Source organism: Meles meles, chromosome 3 (genome assembly GCF_922984935.1).
Source record: "Meles meles chromosome 3, mMelMel3.1 paternal haplotype, whole genome shotgun sequence".
Lineage (NCBI taxonomy): Eukaryota > Metazoa > Chordata > Mammalia > Carnivora > Mustelidae > Meles > Meles meles.
The window spans coordinates 63,646,846-63,664,665 of NC_060068.1; the positions used below are offsets into that span (position 1 = coordinate 63,646,846).

The following is a 17,820-nucleotide window of genomic DNA, read 5'->3' on the forward strand; positions in this document are numbered from 1 at the left end:
AGAGATAGGATATGTTCCTCTAGGATCAGAACCAGGCATGAAAAAGACCTACAAGCTCAATTTCCTATAGTACTATACCCACCACAGCAAAGGCACGTAAGCCTTAAGCATAACGTTGTACTGAAAATGCTCCCCCATGTTCCAGCACAACTCCTAAAGCCTAGGGTCGACTCACTGATTTCAAGGTTAGGGTGAAATGACGAAGGGTCCCACAAGCTTCCGCAACCGTCGGGGAACGAAGTCCTTGGTCACACTTTTGGGTGTGAGGTCCTCCTCTTTAAGGACCACGGGGGGCGGGGCTGGGGGAGAAATTCCCTACTCTGCGAACTCTCCACTATTCTCCCCCACCGGGCGGGGCTCCGATTCCAGGTAAGCCGGCCAGGCAACCTGGACACCCAATTAGCAAGGGATCCCCCAAGCTAGCCTGACCAATCGCGGCCGACGAACCACGACGACCAAACGTGACGTAAGATGTGATTAAATTGGCGCGTCACTTCGACGTCAGCCTCTCACCTCGGACGTCCCGTCCCGGGAGCAAAACTCCAGCGACTTTGGGCCCCGCCCCCGTGAGAGTGGAGGGCGTCCAATGAAGGCGGTGCCGAGGGAGAATGAAGCCAATGAGACGAGGCTGGGGCGGAGCGCGAGACCAGAGGGTGGGGCGGGTGGCGGCGGTGGCTGCCCGAGGTCTGGCTGCGCGCAGTATATGACAGTACGTCAGCAGCGGGATGGCCGTAGCTGTGGCGGCGGCTGCAGAAGCCCAAGCAGCCGCGGCCGCAGTGGAGGCTAGAGCCCGAGCGGCGTCGGCGTCGGCACCCCGGGGAGTTTAAGATGGCGGCAGGGGGGGCGGCGGGTCTGCGGGAGGAGCAGCGGTACGGGCTGTCGTGCGGGCGGCTGGGACAAGACAACATCACCGTACTGCATGTGAAGCTCACCGAGACGGCGATCCGGGCGCTCGAGACCTACCAGAGCCACAAGGTGAGCGGGTCAGCCGGACAACCGGCAGAGCTGAGAGACGGAGAGAGCGCTCGTCGCCTCCCGGTGGCGCCACCCGGGACTCGGGACAACCGGCGCGGGGCCACGGAGCAGTGGCTCGCCTCAGCTGCCGTCCGTGCCCGCGGCGGCTAGGCTAAGCTGGGCAGGGCCGGGCAGGGTTGCTGACGCTGCCGTCCCGGATCCGCCGGGCGCCGGGGTGTTGGGAGGCGCACAGGCGGGCGGCCCCTGGCGGCAGGGCCGAGGCAGCCGCAGCCCTACTTGGGCTGCGCCGCCGCTGCGGGACTTTCCGACGGCGCCCGCGGGTTTCCTGGCGTTTTCTGTCCCAGGGAGGGAGGGTGGCACTAGAGACAAAATTGAGATGACTACGCTGTCCGTGGCGGGGGAGGGGGAGCGGGTGCAGCGTACCAGTAACGAATGCTGAGTACCGAGGGCATGAGCCATCCGCGTTTAGGAGGTAACACATAGGCACCGCGGATCCGCAGAGACTCGGACACAGCAGCTCCGCGTATGGCGGTGGGACACACGTTGTACTCGCAAGGACTTGGGGACCCAGGGACACCGCGTAGAGGGCGGGGGGCACACCATGTACTCGCGAAGGCTGGGACACGACGCTCCGTGTACATAAAGTAGGGGGACACACCTTGCGCTCACAAAAATTCGGGAACACTGGCGCTTCGCCTTCCTGGAGAGGGACCAACACAGTATACGGGGGAGCCACACACACCCAGCGCTCACCCGGGAGCAAGAGAAAGGTTCACGGAGGCTCCTCGTACTCAAAAGACGCGCTGTGTGTCTCGGGCTCACTCCCGGCGATAGGGACATGGATCGAGGGTAAGGATGGGGGAAGATACACCGCGTCCAGGGCAGAACCCCCCCCCCCCCCCACCGCCCGTCCCGCAGCCCGTTCCGAAGAGACACCATGTATTCACACAAACAACTGAAGTACTGCTAAGACTCATATAGACGCACACATGCCGCAATTGGAGTACAAACCCAGAAAAGCTGGGTTTTTCTCCCTCGTTGGGGGGAAAAAATTGAAAAGTTGGGGGTGGGGAGACAGAGAGCACACGCTATAACCCAGGGTTCATGGAGAAGCCCTTTACTGACATGCAGCGTGTGGATGTAAAAAGGGAGGAATATATCCTTTGAGAGACGGGTAACATTTACTCAGAGAGGAGGGACGGTCGGACTGAAGTAGAATCTACAGGGCGTACTGACGAAGAGCCCAGTCCAGTCCATACCGAGGAAACATGCTTCAGTTAACTGAAACAGGCGCAGAGGGCCAGAAGGACACCCAGACGCAGACTCACATAGTTACTCAGATAAAACTGGAGAACAGAATTAACATCTGTTGAGCTCCCACTAGTGCCAGGTACTTTAAATGCATAGAAGGAAGCCGGATTTGGAAGCAAAGCCCTGAGAAAGGTGTGAAACCTGGTTCAGTAGGAGCTTATGAAGCTGAGTGAGGAGAGACTGGTTTTCAGAGAAGCCCCCTATATAAAGGCACCCACAGAGGGAGGCACACAGTTGTACACAGCTTAGGAAGTAGGTGAACTCATGATAGTAGAGATGTAAATAGCAGGAGAGACTCACAGAGGTGAACTTGCTCAGGAGGGCACTCACAGGATTGAGTAGCTGCGTAAATGTACGCTTCAGGGCACATGGGTTACCCACCAGCGTTGTGTATGGTAAAAAACACACAGACTTAGGAGGGGAGGACGGAGTGTATGTACAGGGGGAAAAATACCTTCCTACACACTGAAATCCCAGGGAAAAAGTCTTATTTGTGGCTGGGAAGTCCATGTACACCCAGTAATAACGCAAGAAGATATAAGAAATGCAAACTGTTTATGTCAGTGGCTGCTCCCAGACAGATGCACCTGCAGGGAAGGGACCAGCACCCGCATGGAGTAGGAGACCCGTATGGGGGAAGTCAGATAGGCAAGCAGAAAGACAGAGCCAGACGGTGGGGAGAAACTCAGCCCTGCAAGATGGAGAGATAAGCTTGCCAGTTCCATAGGGAGGGCGTGGGAAGGAATGACACTGAAGAAGGTAGGTCAGGGGTGTGAAGAGACTGAAGAGGAAGAAACAAGCAGGAGAAGCCCAGCTTTCTGTCAGAGAAAGACTGACACATAGAGAATTCGTAGATTCATCTCTGGGGACAGTAGGTCACCAACCACCTGGGGGAAACAAGAGGCAGACTGTACAGTTGACTGCAACAAAATTGACAGACACTATACACTTGGCAGGGAAGAGGTGGGTGAGGAGACCCACAATGAGGAGGGGGATGGGCAGGGAAGAGGTGGGTGAGGAGACCCACAATGAGGAGGGGGATGGTGCCCCGGGGAGAGTGAAGTGCCAGAGGCCTCCAGTGCTCTGTGGGCTTCTGGGCTAGAGCCCACAAAGAGTATTTGTTTTTCTACCTTCATTCTGCCTCCTAGATCTTACTGTGACATGTTTGGGATTAAGTTTGGAGTATATTAACTCCTGAAGTTCTCACATTTATAAACCATTATCTTCCAAGAAACAGGAGATCAAAAATTCTCTCCCAAACGGCCACTTAGTTCTTGACTTATTTTTTCTTTGTACTTTTTACAGTCAGAGGTACTGAACTCCATCACTTTTTTCACTAACTACTTCTCTTGCCAACTAATGTCATTACTACATTTTTCCATCTCTGTGCATGCAAATTAATGAGTCTGGTCATTCTGTACAGAAGCAGAGAAGAGAAAGGGAGAAGACTTTTCCAAGTCCTTCCATCTTTCTGAGGGTGGACCCAGGTAGATTGAGTTAGTCCTGGTATTCCTTTTCTCCTGAAAAGCTGATGGTAGAAGCAGTGGCATGCAAAGAGAGGAAGAAATAAGCTGACTTGGCCTTTGCAGCTGGATGCTACCTTGTTTCTGACCTAACCAGCTTCTCACCCCAGGCCTCACTGTCATTTCAGCTACAAAATACTTTTTAAGGGGCTTGGAAAAGCAGGAATTAGGGTGAGAATGTTAATCTCCAGTGGCTAAGAAGTGGGAAGAGGCTGTAGAAAAACAAATGAGGCACCTTTTGGGTGACTACACTGTTGGTACTTATTGGTACTTACTGTAATTACTCTGGTGTATTCAGCTAAGTCTCCTACAAATGTGTTCTCGGTGACCTTCCTCCTGGCTCAGGTCAGACCAGGCTTCCCCATCAGGGAGTTGCTAACAGTAGGCATCTGTCTGAGCTTTTATCTTCCAGTTGGAAAATAACTTATTTGGTCTCTTATACCTTACTTAGGCCCTTATCAGAAGTTGGGCTTATGACTTGAAATTCTACCAGCTGTTTGGAAATATGTTGACACATGTTGGCTAAATGGGAAGAAGTTTCTGGTGGTCAAGCCTCTTCCCCTTTGGGGAAGAATCGCTTTAATTTTCATATAAGACTGCCTTCTTCATTCCTGTGCTCAGATGGGAAGGTTGGTGCCTGACCAATGGCATCAGTGGCTTTGGCCTATACAAGGTTGTGACTATTATTCCTCGTCTTCTAATGACCTTCTAAGAGCCAGAAATTTCAACAGTTTCCTAAATTAAGCATCAGAAAGCTATTTTTATCCAGATTACTTTGCCCACTAGATTTATTCTTCTAAATTAATCCACTTGACCTAAGATTTCAGGGAGGTAAATTCAGGGATTTTACTAAACTATGATTTAAGCACAATACAGAAGTTCTTTAGATAGAATTGAACAAATATACAAAATTGTTAATGGTTCATGGAAACAGAATCTTTAATTGGAAATAATTCCTCAGGAGCGCCTGGGTGGCTCAGTGTGTTAAGCCTCTGCCTTCGGCTCGGTCATGATTTCAGGGTGCTGGGATCGAACCCCACTTTGGGCTCTCTGCTCAGCAGGGAGCCTGCTTCCTCCTCTCTCTGCCTGCCTCTCTGCCTACTTATGATCTGTCAAATAAATAAAATCTTAAAAAAAAAAAGGAAACAATTCCTCAATGTTTGAAAAGACAATCAAATCTAATTGACTATCATTATTCAAGTTTTCTATTTTTAGAGAAACAAAAAATGCTAACTTGAGAACTTTCCAAAATAGGGACTGGGTTGGGGGAGAGAGGAGGCATTGTGAGTCCAGGAATAGGAGTTAGAGTTGGAGTAAACACCTCCTAAAAGTTGTCTTCCACTCAGTGTGAAAATAGAAACAGTTTCAAGTTATTGTATATTAAAAAGTGTTAAATGGAAAGTAAATTTAGACATACTAATGCAGATATTTAGGATATATTGCGAAGCTACTTTTTTTGTTAACTCTAGATAATTTTAAATGAGAGGAAAGTTACTAAATAAAGTTACAGATTGTAACTTTGTAAAGTTACAACTTTATATTCATTCTAAATTGATGTTTGTGATTACATGGTCTATATAAGCGCTGCATACTTTAAGTGAACGTATATTACAGTATATTACTGTAATTATATATTTCTCTCAGATGTATCCTAAAACTGTATTTAAAATTAAAACCCCAAATTCTACAATATATTTTAGCTAATTCAGTAATGTGTAGCTGGCTTACTGACATTTTTAGTAACAAAAATCTTACCAAAACATTTTAGATTCTGTCATTGCTGAGCCTGTTAATTTATTCTTTAAAAATTGTTTGGTCAAAGTTTCAAAGATGGTGGCTCAAATAATATCACCATGTTTACCTATTACATAAAAAACCTTGCCTTGATGTGTTTGGGGACAAGGTCCTTTCATTCTCTGTGCCTAAAGATGAGAAAGCAGATGTGTTTAAGAAGGATTCTGTTAACACATTCTCTTGTCAACTCTAATTATTGGCTTTAAATGCATTTTCCTTCTTTGATAAGTGTCTTCTAGGAAGATGATAGTTTTTTGAAAATTTGTACAAATACACTTATATTTAATTTTGCATAAGGAACTGAGTTTCTCTCAGTGTTACCAGATATAATTATTTCCAATCAAAGCATAAATCTCCACAAAGTTACTGTCCTTCACAATAGCTCCCTTTGTGTGTTGCTTGGTCTTTTAAAATCACTGATTCCACAGGTCATAAGGTAGGTGACTTCTCAGCTGGTCTATCAGGTGAACTTTTTAGCATTTGATTCATTGTGGTTAAGGTACAGAAAAGACTCCTACCTTACTTTTTCTTTATTTCCATTTTTCTGCCTGTCTTCAAACAGTTTTGAGAATGTGTGTATGTGTTCAGTAATCTGCCTTATAAAATACAGAAGACCCTGTTCTTAAGGCATCACTCAAGCATCCATACCTGTCAGCACAGAATTGCCACTGTCATAGGACATGTTTATTAACTAAAACGAAGAGGTTTGCACTGTCAGATACTTTTTTTTAAGTTCACTTAATGAATTAGAGAACACTACATCAAAAATTAATGATACACTATATGTTGGCTAATTGAACTGCATTGTCAGATTCTTTTTCCTGCATGTTTTAAATGTCGTCAGGTTTAATTTTAAAACATTAATCTTACTTTTACATTAGATTCTTCTTCAGGCTGAACTTGATCTTAAATGCTTTTATCAAATAAAGTCAAATTTGTACCTCATGTTGCAGTAAGTGTTTGAAACTTTTTATCAAATGGTCAGGCGCTCAATGCAAAGGAGGGTGCCGGTCCCAGTGAAAAGCAGTAGCCAGATTGCCTAAAAAGACAGACAGGGAACTTTGGCACCCAAGTTGGAAGGAGAAAGAAAGAACATATGTGAAGGATTGGAACATGTTCAAGAAAAGTGTTTAAAAGGAAAGGGGCGTAGAATTCTTGGAATGATTTATAGGAAAGCTTATGGAAGACAGTCACCAGATCCAGCCTTTCCATTTGCTCCATTTGCACTTAAAAAACAAAACAACAACAAAAAAAAAAACCATAAAGGCAGTGCTCATCATAGTGCTTACTAAGTAATTTGCGATAAAGCCAGCAGAGGGAGGAAAATTAGAATTTCAGTCGAACTAATACTGGGTCATTTTTAGCAATTTGCAGTGGCTATAGAGAGGCTCAGCTCAAGAGCCTTGCACCAGGGTCCAGCCCATGTATTTGCCCAGTGGGCCAAATGTATTTGGAGAATTTGAGAAGATGTCCCTAAAATGTGATGGTATGGGCATTTCTATTTAAGATCAGCTAAGTTTTATAAAAGAACATAGTGTATATAACCCCACATTTGACTGTCTTGCATACCTCAATTCCATACTGCATTTTCCATGACTTAATGCAAAAATGTAACGAAGAAGGTCTAGAGTAGAATACAGTAAAGTAATGGCCATATTTCCACAGCCAAATTGAAGCTGAAAAAAAAAAAAGCATAACTCAGGACAAATGTACCAGGAAAATTGCTCTTTCTTTTCTTTTGCTCTCTCCCTTCCTTCCAATTTATCTCCCTATCTATAATTTCTGTTGTGGCATTATGGCCCTTGAGATCCATGTTAAATCTTTAAGAAAAACTGGTTTAAGAGTCTCCACTAATACTTTACTAGTAAAGGCCAAACCTAGTATTTCCATGGCTGGCAGTTTAATATAGGATATAAGAAGAGAGAATCTTATTAATTAGCCTATACGCTCCTTAAACATTCATGAGTCAAATTGAACTCACCTGGAATTGAACTCACAGTCAGAGCATTTAAAAAACATCCATGATCTTAAAAGGATTTTGTGAGAGTTTAACAGGCAAGGACTGGACGGGGGATTACCTCTCCAGCAGAGGGAGGGACAGCTGTAAAAAGTTAGGGCTGGGTCTGAGAATCCCGTGGAATACCGTGTTCTACTTAACCTGAAGTCAATTGGATTTAAGAGAGGAAAGGGAGATTAAAGCAGGTTAAATTTTATTCTCTCAACACTGGGAAGATACTGATTAGAAATATAAAGTGATTTGAGCTGTGTTTTAGGATTATCCTGGCCTCAGAATATCCTCTTCCATGATGAATATAAGGTGAATCTGGAAGGAAGTAGACAAGCTAAGAGGAGGTATGTGGTCCAGGCTAAAGATGCTTGGAGTCTCAATTAGAATGCTTGTGGGAGACATTAGAGATGAATACAATCTATAGACTTCAGCAGGTTTTGAAAGAAATAGGATCGAATTGAGATTTCTAGCCATCAGCACTGAAGGTATTCTTAGTAAAAAAAAAAAAAAAAAAGGAAATCAGGCAGTTGGGAGAGCGGGATGGAGAGAGGGGAAATAAAGATGATGGATAACATTTTAGTGAACGCTCAGTCTTTTGTTTGGTGACCAAGAGACTTAGATTTGATTGTTTTTATAATCAAGTTTATTTGGAGGTCTGAGGCTAGACTAGAACAGTGCTATATTGTTGACATGTTTTCTATTAACTCTGACATTTGGATGGAAATTTAGAATATTTGTGATATTTGAACAGATGCTAAAATTAAGTGAAAGAAATTTTTGCTTTTGTGTAGGGATTTTTTGTTTGTATTTTTATAGACTTTATTTAATAACCTTCTCTATAACTTGCACTTAAGACCATCATCAAGCACAGATAATATGAAAATATAATACGAAAATATAATTTGAGTCTAACATGGAGATTAGACCTTCTATGGTTTCCATCCCTAGTGATTATTAAAACATTAAGTAACTCTGTATAAAAGTGCCTGGATTTACATTTCAAGCCTCATTTTGAAATGAGTCTGGAGGCCTTGAAAGAGTCGGTGTCTTCACTTCCAAATTACCTCCATTTCTGTTTTGGTGTTTTGGTTCTCCTCTTTTTTTTGTTGTTAGTCTCATTGGGGGAAAAAAATAATGTAACTACATAAAGCTTTTGTTATACATTGTAATGGACTAGGAATGGTGCTGAGTTCATAGTCCTTAGAGATAATTTTGTCTGAGGAATTTCCACTTGACAGTGAGCTTATTCAAAGGTGAAACCAGGTTTAAAACTTACTGGTAAGATTCACTGAGATACTTCAGGATCTAGATATGCTTACCTGGAAACTTAAGTGTTAGCATATTTTAAAATACCTTTTATTTAATATCATTGCTTTTGATTTCCATTATCAGAATTCATGATGCCTCAGAGGACCAGAAAACATATCCATGTAGTAGAAACTCAGTGGCAAAAAAACTCAAGATTTTTAAGAGATTAAGTGGTAGGAGTCAAAATTATAATAACCAAATACTTATGTATTCATTTAGCAAACACTTATTAATTTTCTGACGTGTGCCAGGCATAGAACTACACACTGAAGATACTCATATCTGAGTAAGTCCTGGATGGTCCCTCTCATCAAGAAAGTGCTTGTGCTTTCTCGTAGAAACAGGCAGCAGACATGTGAACACATAATTTCAATAAAGTCTTTGTTCAAGGGGACACCTAAAGAGAGAAAGGTTACGTTTAAGGATGTTTCTGAAAAGCAGTGTCTGTTTCTTTACTTCATGTCCTCTGCTCATATCACTCCAGTTGGGTTGTCTCTGCGCCACCTATGAGATTGCACCTGACTAGGTTCCTTCATTGGTCATCTCTCTGCCAAGTTCATTGGTCATCTCTCTGTTCCTCCCTTACCTGACCTTAGCAGCATTCCATCCTGTTAATCACTCCTTCCTGTTATGAAACACCTCACTGATTTTCCTCCTACCTCCTTGCCCATTCTCAGTCTCCTCTGTTGACCATCCTCTGTTTGACTGGTGTTTGAATGTTGGAGATTCCAACTCTCTTCTCTTTATCTGTTCATTCTCTCTCTGTGTGCTCATTTAGTCTTATGGATTTAAATGTCATCTATATGTTAATGACTTGCAAATACTGATCTCCAGCTCTGCCCTTCCAACTCCAGGCACTTATTTACAATACTTCATCTCCTTATCAGAGTTTAACAGTCTTCTCAGTCTTAACAAATACAAACAGAATTCTTGATTTCACTCATCAAACCTTCATCTTCAGAAATGTTCCCCATCTCGGTAAGTGGCAATATCTTGTCACTGGTTGCTTAGTAATTGACTAGTATTTCTTGATTTGTCTCCTCATTTCTTGACTTACTAGATCAACAAGTCTGTGAATCTCCAAACATCCAAAGTCTAACCCCATCCTTCATGACTGCTCCAGTCCCAGTCAACTGTCAAGGATTTCCATGGACTTCCAAGTCTTCCTGTCTTATCCCCATAGTCAATGCTTCTCCACATAGCAGCCAGTTTTAAAAACATTTAGTATATTCATGTAGTTTCCTGGTTTCAAGCCTTTTAACGTCTCCCTTTATAAACATGATTTAGATGGTTTAGTTTATAAATTTCTTCTACTTTAAAAAATAATCTCAGTCTTCCATTCCACATTAATTTTACTGCTTCTCCTTAGGTTCTAGAGATTATGATCCCAAAGAAGAAATCCTCATTTGCATTTGTAGTCAGATTTGACACATAAGCTTTTTATATAATCACAAAGCCTTCTCAGAAAAGAAAAAAAAAAAAAGATGGGATATTATGCTTCAAGTATTGTTATTTTAAAGCCTGGTTCACAGTAACTAACTTTTTAGCTGATTCTTCAAGTTTAGATTTTTGCCTTCCACATCTCTTTAAGAACTATTTGAAATAGTATATATATATATGTGTGTGTGTATGTGTTGTGTATGTGTTTTAATTTGGCCTGCATCAGATTAATACAGTTTTCCAGAAGCTATCTTTCAAAACAAGGAATAAATTCGTATTTTTACCTCTTCTCACTACTGTTTTGGCAGTCCTTTTATATTTCATTCTTTTCTATGCTATAATGATAGAAATGCATTATTCTTTATTGCACATGAACTTTAGTCTGGTTCTTCCAAATTTGTAGAGAAGTTTCTCATATGTGTGAGTTTGGATTACTCACAAAGCAAAATACTAGATTTTGTGAAACCTGGTGACTCTTTCTTATCATCTAGTAAAATGTTGGGGCAAGAAGGAGACACTGTTTAAGGTAGCTTTAGATTATCAATTATTAATAAATTTTACATTTATGCTCTTATTCTAAATGTTACCAGCTTTTGACAAGAGCTAAATATATTTGATTTCTTCAGAATCAAGTGTCTGATTTCCTGCACTATTTCCTGCTTTAGCTCCAATATTCTTTCTGTGTCTTCTTTCCCTGCCTAGATATTTTTTTTTTTTATTACAGTGGTTAAAACACAATTAAGTGATTTTTGGTTTCTCTATCAGGTAATGTTTTTAAGAACAGAATAAAATTACTTTGTTAAAAAAAAAAACCCACAACCACAAGTTCTTAAACTGGTATAGTACTTCTTTTAAGAAAGAAAGAGGATCTTTTACAGAAAATGTATCCCAAGGAAAATCATAAATACTTTTTAGTATTTACTTGTATAAGTGACAGCAAATTCAATACCTGATACTTTTCTTAAGCTGTAGTGCAGAACCAAAAAAACTATCATTGCTTACCAGTTCTTATCGATTCTTAAATTTATAACTTTAAGATGTTTCGCATTTTATGTAACCATTGTTAAGGAGTGGCAGGAGAGGTTAGCTGTGTAAAGTGGTGTATAAGACCACATTTCTTAAATTAAGACCAGGTTTGAGTCCCAAGCCACTTACTAGTTTTGTAATTCTCCGGGACTTACCTGAGAATTGGAAATAATAATCTCTACCCCACAAAGGTGTTCTCAGAATTAGGAGGTGACAATAACAATGATTATGGTGTCTGACATATTTTAAGTAGTCAATAAATAGTAACTAAGTAGCTATAAGCAATTCCACTTAAAGCAATGACTTGACCCATCACCATTTCTAGAAGAGCTTCTGGTTTTGGCAAAGTTCCAAAATTATATTTGACTTTGGAAATTTTTTTGCGCTATCTTTATCATGATTTATAATGCAGCTTAGGCACTCAGCTGAACACCAAGTATTTTAATAAATGCCTGTTGATTGAATAAATATTTGAAGTTAACTTTGAGTTAGGTCAGAGTTTCACGATGGGTTTAGAAGGAAAGCTGAAGATGTTTCAGGAATATATCTAAACTGAGGGAATAAAGTTAGACCTTCCATAGTGTGTTTCTTAGAGAAATCACTCTTTTCTGGGCCCAGAATGCTATTTGTTATGTTTGTATATTCCTAAAACCAATGGTGGTTGATAAAGTCAAAGTAACCATAGATTTAATTTGTCTACGTAGATAAGCAGTGTGTAAATATTCAAGAGATAGTTATAATAACTTTTATAGGATAAATAACTTTCTCCTACTCAACCCCAGAAAACCTTAGCTCTGCTCCTTCTCTACCACCCTCTACGTATCGTATCAGAAATTATTACGCAACAAAATTAAAATTACTTAATATTACTTAGAAAATTACATATTGCTTTTATAGTCCTGATAAATTGTGAGGAATGGTTTCTGGAAATAAATGGACATAGATTTCTTTGGTCATAGAGCAATTTTTGTTGCAGTAAATTGTCTTGCAATGGTAAATGTCAAGAATGTAACAAAACTTGAGCAAAATGTATTGCCTACGTTTCTGTGCTTAAGAATGTCTTACATTTCCTAAGAGATACAGAGGGTTAATTCAAGGAGCTCTAAAAATGTAAAACAGCTAAGAATTTAACAGAACCTTTTGACTACAAAACACCACCTTTATGAGGTTGTTGAAGCATTTGTCAAAAGGAGTTTCTCTAGCCATTTTCAGTCTGTGTTGTTTCTTGGCTGTATGAAGATGCAAGATCATTCTTACTTATAGCTCAACTACTATTAGTTAAACTCTAGAGTTACTTGATTTTCAAAAGAGCTATTTGGTGCAAATATTTAATTAAAGCTAAAAATCAAAAATTGAAGCCCTTGTTGAAACTCATTTGTAATGGGAATGTACTTAGTTAAACATTTATTTTAAAATATACTTTATCACCTATAATTATGTAATCTTTAAAATTGAATTAAAAAATATATATACAGTGAGTTGAGGTCATGTTTGTGCAGTTAAACTTAGGCTAAAGAACATTTAGACAAAAAGCTAACATGCATGAAACATTTGCTTATAATGGTATTGACTTTTAGAATTTATTCCTGGTAGCTACTGTTAACACAGTGGTCAGATGCATGATAAGTAGTGTAGAATTCCAGCTGTCTCCTCTTGTTGCCTTTTTTTTTTAAAGATTTTATTTATTTATTTAACAGACAGAGATCACAAGTAGGCAGAGAGGCTGGCAGAAAGAGAGGAGGAAGCAGGCTCCCTGCTGAGTGGAGAGCCCAACATGGGGATCAATCCCAGGATGCTGGGATCACAATCTGAGCCGAAGGCAGAGGCTTTAACCCAATGAGCCACCCAGGCGCCCCTCTTGTTGCTTTTTTTTTTTAAGATTTATTTATTTATTTATTTGACAGAGTTCACAAGCAGGCAGAGAGAGAGGAGGAAGCCGGCTCTCTGCCGAGCAGAGAGCCCGATGTGGGACTCGATCCAGGACCCTGAGATCATGACCTGAGCCGAAGGCAGCGGCTTAACCCACTGAGCCACCCAGGCGCCCCTCTTGTTGCATTTTTTAAAAGCATTCTAGAACTAGTAACATCTGGTAATTTACTAACATCTTCTTATCTAAAATTGCAGTTAACATCAGTAAAGCATTGGAGTTTCTTTCATGTGTTTTTCTCTTCTGGATTGTCAGATAATCTTAAAGGAGTTTTTTAGTAACAGTGATCTTAGTTTATCCTGTTTGTCCTAAGCACCCATAACTATTCCATAAATGAGCATTTTATTATTTTTTAAATGAGGAACACATTTATATATGTTCTTTGTTATACATGGTCCTTCTAGCAAAAAAAAACCAAAAAACAAGTTATTGTTTAGATTTTATTTAAGCAGAAACTGAAATCTGGAAATTGTAATGATTTTATGAAATTCATTTCCTTGCAAACAAAATGCCACAAAGAAAAGGAAAGAAAGGAAGAAAGAAAAACACAAAATGCCAGAACTGAATTGAGCAGTCAAGGACTTTCAAATGTTCAGCACTGGGAAGTAACCTGTTAAGAGAAGCAAGAGAAGGAAAGTGTTCTGTATTTCAGATTCAGAGAGCTGGCTTTTAAGTCCCACTTTGCTAATCACCAGCTTGGTGTTCCTGAACAATACCCTTTACCTGTTGGAGAGCCATTTTTCTCCCTCTGAAATGGGTGGTAATGATGCCTTCCTACCACCCAGAGCTGGTTTTAGGAGGCTCACTTGAGACAATGGATGTAAAAATGCCCTGTCTACTACAACACTTACGTAAACAAAAATTATTATTTCTGTTGAGGATCAAGCAGTACAGATAGAACTGTAAGAATATCAGGTTAGGTTCTAAATTCAAGTCCTGAAACAAAAAACTGGTTAAAGTCCAAAATTACTCTTGGAAATTCCTAAACTAATGTAGAGTGTGGTTCTGTTATTTTGTCTATATAACCATAAATAGTAATCTGTAAAGTAGATGTGTATAGTAATATACTGCTATAAAGTAGTATAAAAAAATGGCCAAAATAATTTTAAAATAGATTTTTTTCTTTAACTGAGCATAATGTAGATAAATAGTTTTAAGTTAATATATGTTAGGCCCTATCCTAACAACTAGGAGAAAGACAACCTATGAAAATAATATACCCCCCAATGTAGTGGAAACCTAGACACAGGCATCTGGAAAAACAATACTTAACGAGAGTTAACTCAAACATGGCCATAGTTCAGAGTTAGCAAAATTGTGGCATCAGTGGTTTGGCTGATAAAGGTTTCACATTTTAAAAATTGAATCCTTTTTCAGTTGGGCGTTTATTCCCCAGGTGCTTGATATTCCTTGTTGCTTTACATCAGTCTCTTTCACATTTACCTGCCTTGGGTCCTTATACCCATTGAGTTTTTGATTCCTGATTTATCCAAAGAAAGGCCTACCTGAAGAAACTAATCTTAAACTAGAATGTTAAAAGTAAGTTATTAGTGGGGCACCTGGGTGGCTCAGTGGGTTAAGCCTCTGCCTTCAGCTCAGGTCATGATCTCAGGGTCCTGGGATCGAGCCCCACATCCGGCTCTCTGCTCAGCAGGGAGCCTGCTTCCTCCTCTCTCTCTCTGCCTGCCTCTCTGCCTACTTGTGATCTATCTCTCTGTCAAATAAATAAATAAATTCTTAAAAAAAAAAAAGTAAGTTATTAGTATGGATTGACAAAATAGCATCTGGGAAGACATATCAGCTTGAAGGAAAGGAAGGAAGTAGAAATAGGAAGGAGTGCCTGGCTGGTTCTGCTGGTGGAGCAAGTGACTTTTGATCTTGGGGTTGTGAGTTTGAGCCCCACGTTGGATGTAGAGATTACTTAAAAATAAAATCTTCAAAAAGATAGGAAAATGTTTATAAAACAAAAAGGGTTAACATAGCTGAAGCACTGTTGGGAGACAGTGGAAGATGAAATTATGAAATTGGTTGGTCCTGTAGATGGAAGGTCTCTTTTCCATGTGGAGGAGTTTGCTTTGCTCTGATAGAACCCACAGGGAAGAAGGAACCTCTCCCAGCCTCATGACTGCTGAGGTGGTATTGGAGAGTTTCTGGTAGTTCTTTGAATGATGGGCAGTATTTGGAAGGAACTGAAGGGAAGAAGGAAGGCCTTTATCTAGGTGCTCAGTGATAGGGGCCTAAAACAGTCCAGAGGTTTTCAAAATAGAGACTAAGAGCCTAATTTGAGGGAATCTGGGGCTGACTGGCCAAAGATAAAGATTCAGAGCTGTGAAGTCACCTTTGAATCATTTTTCTTTGGTGCCTGATAATAAAGCTTTCAGCACATTTTATCATTCTTTCTTGGGAAAGTCTGCTCATTCCACCATCTCCTGTTTGCTCTGGGTGAAGTCATACTAATTTAAGCCTTATCACTAGAGTATTTCTAAATAAAGCATCATCTGGAGCTGATGTCTAAATCCTTTTTCCTAGCCCCAATCCATCTCTCTCCCTTTTTCTTACACAGGACCAAAGGAGCTGCTTTCCCTGAAAACACTTCTTTCAGCAACTCACTTTGCTATTCCAAAAATTAGAAGCCCCTTCAATTGTTTATCATGTCAAGGGCAGGACTTAAAGGCCATCCCTGAGGGGGTAATAGAAGAGATTAGGGCAGGGTTATTTCACAGGGTGATAAACCTTTTGAAATCCCGAGATCTAAAATTTAAATTACTGTCCTATTTATTCTGTAGTGTATAGAAGCTAAAACTGAAGACAAATTTTGAGGTCAAGGAAAGATTAGGCAGGGATGGCTAAGTCCAGTTCTTATTCTTTATGTTGTGTTTCAAATGTGAAAGAACTCTGTACACACACACACAGACCTGCCCTTTGCTTACACAATATCCATTCCTATCTCCTGGCTTTTCTGCTCAGGGCATTCCCTTTCCCTTGAGTTTGTCTTTTCAGGATTGCTGCTGAGATCCACTTTTCTGTAAGCCCTTCAGCTTTCCTGTTTCTTCTAACCTGTATTCTTCTCTCCCTTTCTAGAATTCTTACTGACCCTCCCCAAAGTATTTAGCCTAGTATTTGATCATTCTCATATGTTCTCCAACTAACATGTGAACTCTGGCATGAAGGAGTTGGCCCCCATCATACTTTCGAGTGTCCCACAGCAGATGTGTGTGGAGCACAAGGCAGTAGAGAGAGCGGCATGGGTGAATAGGAGGATTGAGTCCTGGGTTTCTGGTTCCAGCTTAGTTACTAATGGCATGCTTGCCTTGACTGTATTATCTATGATTCGGAATTCTGTAATTCTAGCAGTGTATAATGGCAGAATATGGTTAGGGGTAAGGGAAATGAGACTGTAAATTAATTTAAGGTTGTAAGCCCAGTAAACCAAAAACATGTAAGTATGCTTGCCAGAAAAGAAGGAAGGAGGTGCCATTTTGGTTGAGGGAGGAGTGGGAAAGGCAGTTAGTATAGCGTTTGCCAGTTTGCTGTCATTGAGTTTCTAATGCAAAATGTCCCTAGACAATGATAAGTATAGGCTGTGGAGAGAAGGGAGTTGACAAATAGAGAAGAGATTAAAAATAATCACCAAACTGGCAAAGTGAACCTCCAGGAGGGTGTGGATGTAGAGAAGTCAGGGAGGAAATTATAACCAGCCTTAAAGGAGTTTGGAACAGGCATTCCCATAGACAAACATCGGTGACTTTGGATATAGGAAATCATGCCTGAGATTGTGGTAGATACTTACAGCACTTCTTCTAAATACAGAACTCTGTGACAAAATATTAGTTATGAGGAGGACAAAATTTGTTACAAAACAAAACAGTCTTCTAGAAATTACATTCTCCTTGTGAAGATGATATAAGAAAACTGGCAACCTGTTAGACCCTCCACTAGAAACTAACCTCTATGATAAAATGTGAGAAACTGGAAACCACAGTTCATTATCAAATACTTCAATTTTCTATTTATAGTATCCTGTTAGAGTTTTGTAAAGTTCCTTGAATTATCTCTTCCCTCCCTTTAGCCTTTTAAAAACATACTAAGAAACTAAGCAAAAGTGTGTTCTTTTAATGTGAAATTGAGTTAATATACTAATCATTTTTTTGCCAAATTGTGTCATTTTCAAAAACCTGCCTACACTGCCCCAATATACCTGTGGTTGTGTGATTCAGAGAAATGTCAGCAGTATGACCTTGTTCATTAAGTCATCTTAATATGATGATATGTAAACGTAGTTACATAAATGAAAAGATATTTTCATAGACTATGGCACTGAACAGATGCATAGATTTAAAGTTTAAACATTTAGTTCTGTGACACAGTAATGAAGGTTGACCTATGTGTTTCTTATGTTTCTTTCAATAGAATTTAATTCCTTTTCGACCTTCGATTCAGTTCCAAGGGCTCCAAGGGGTGAGTACTCTTGTTGATTCAGCAAGAAAATCAAATATTCTTCTTACATA

The 17,820-nt window shown here is 40.4% G+C and overlaps 1 protein-coding gene across 1 annotated transcript in view; it reads left to right on the forward strand.

Annotated features, from left to right (window-relative positions):
• The first annotated feature begins 653 nt into the window (after nt 1-653).
• Nucleotides 654-17,820, forward strand: part of ELL2 (elongation factor for RNA polymerase II 2) — a 74,815-nt gene continuing 57,648 nt past the window's right edge. The window contains exons 1-2 of the mRNA XM_045999193.1: nt 654-975; nt 17,723-17,770. Coding sequence (XP_045855149.1) covers nt 829-975; nt 17,723-17,770 — 195 coding nt within the window. The 5' untranslated portion in view covers nt 654-828. The remainder of the gene's footprint in view (nt 976-17,722; nt 17,771-17,820) is intronic.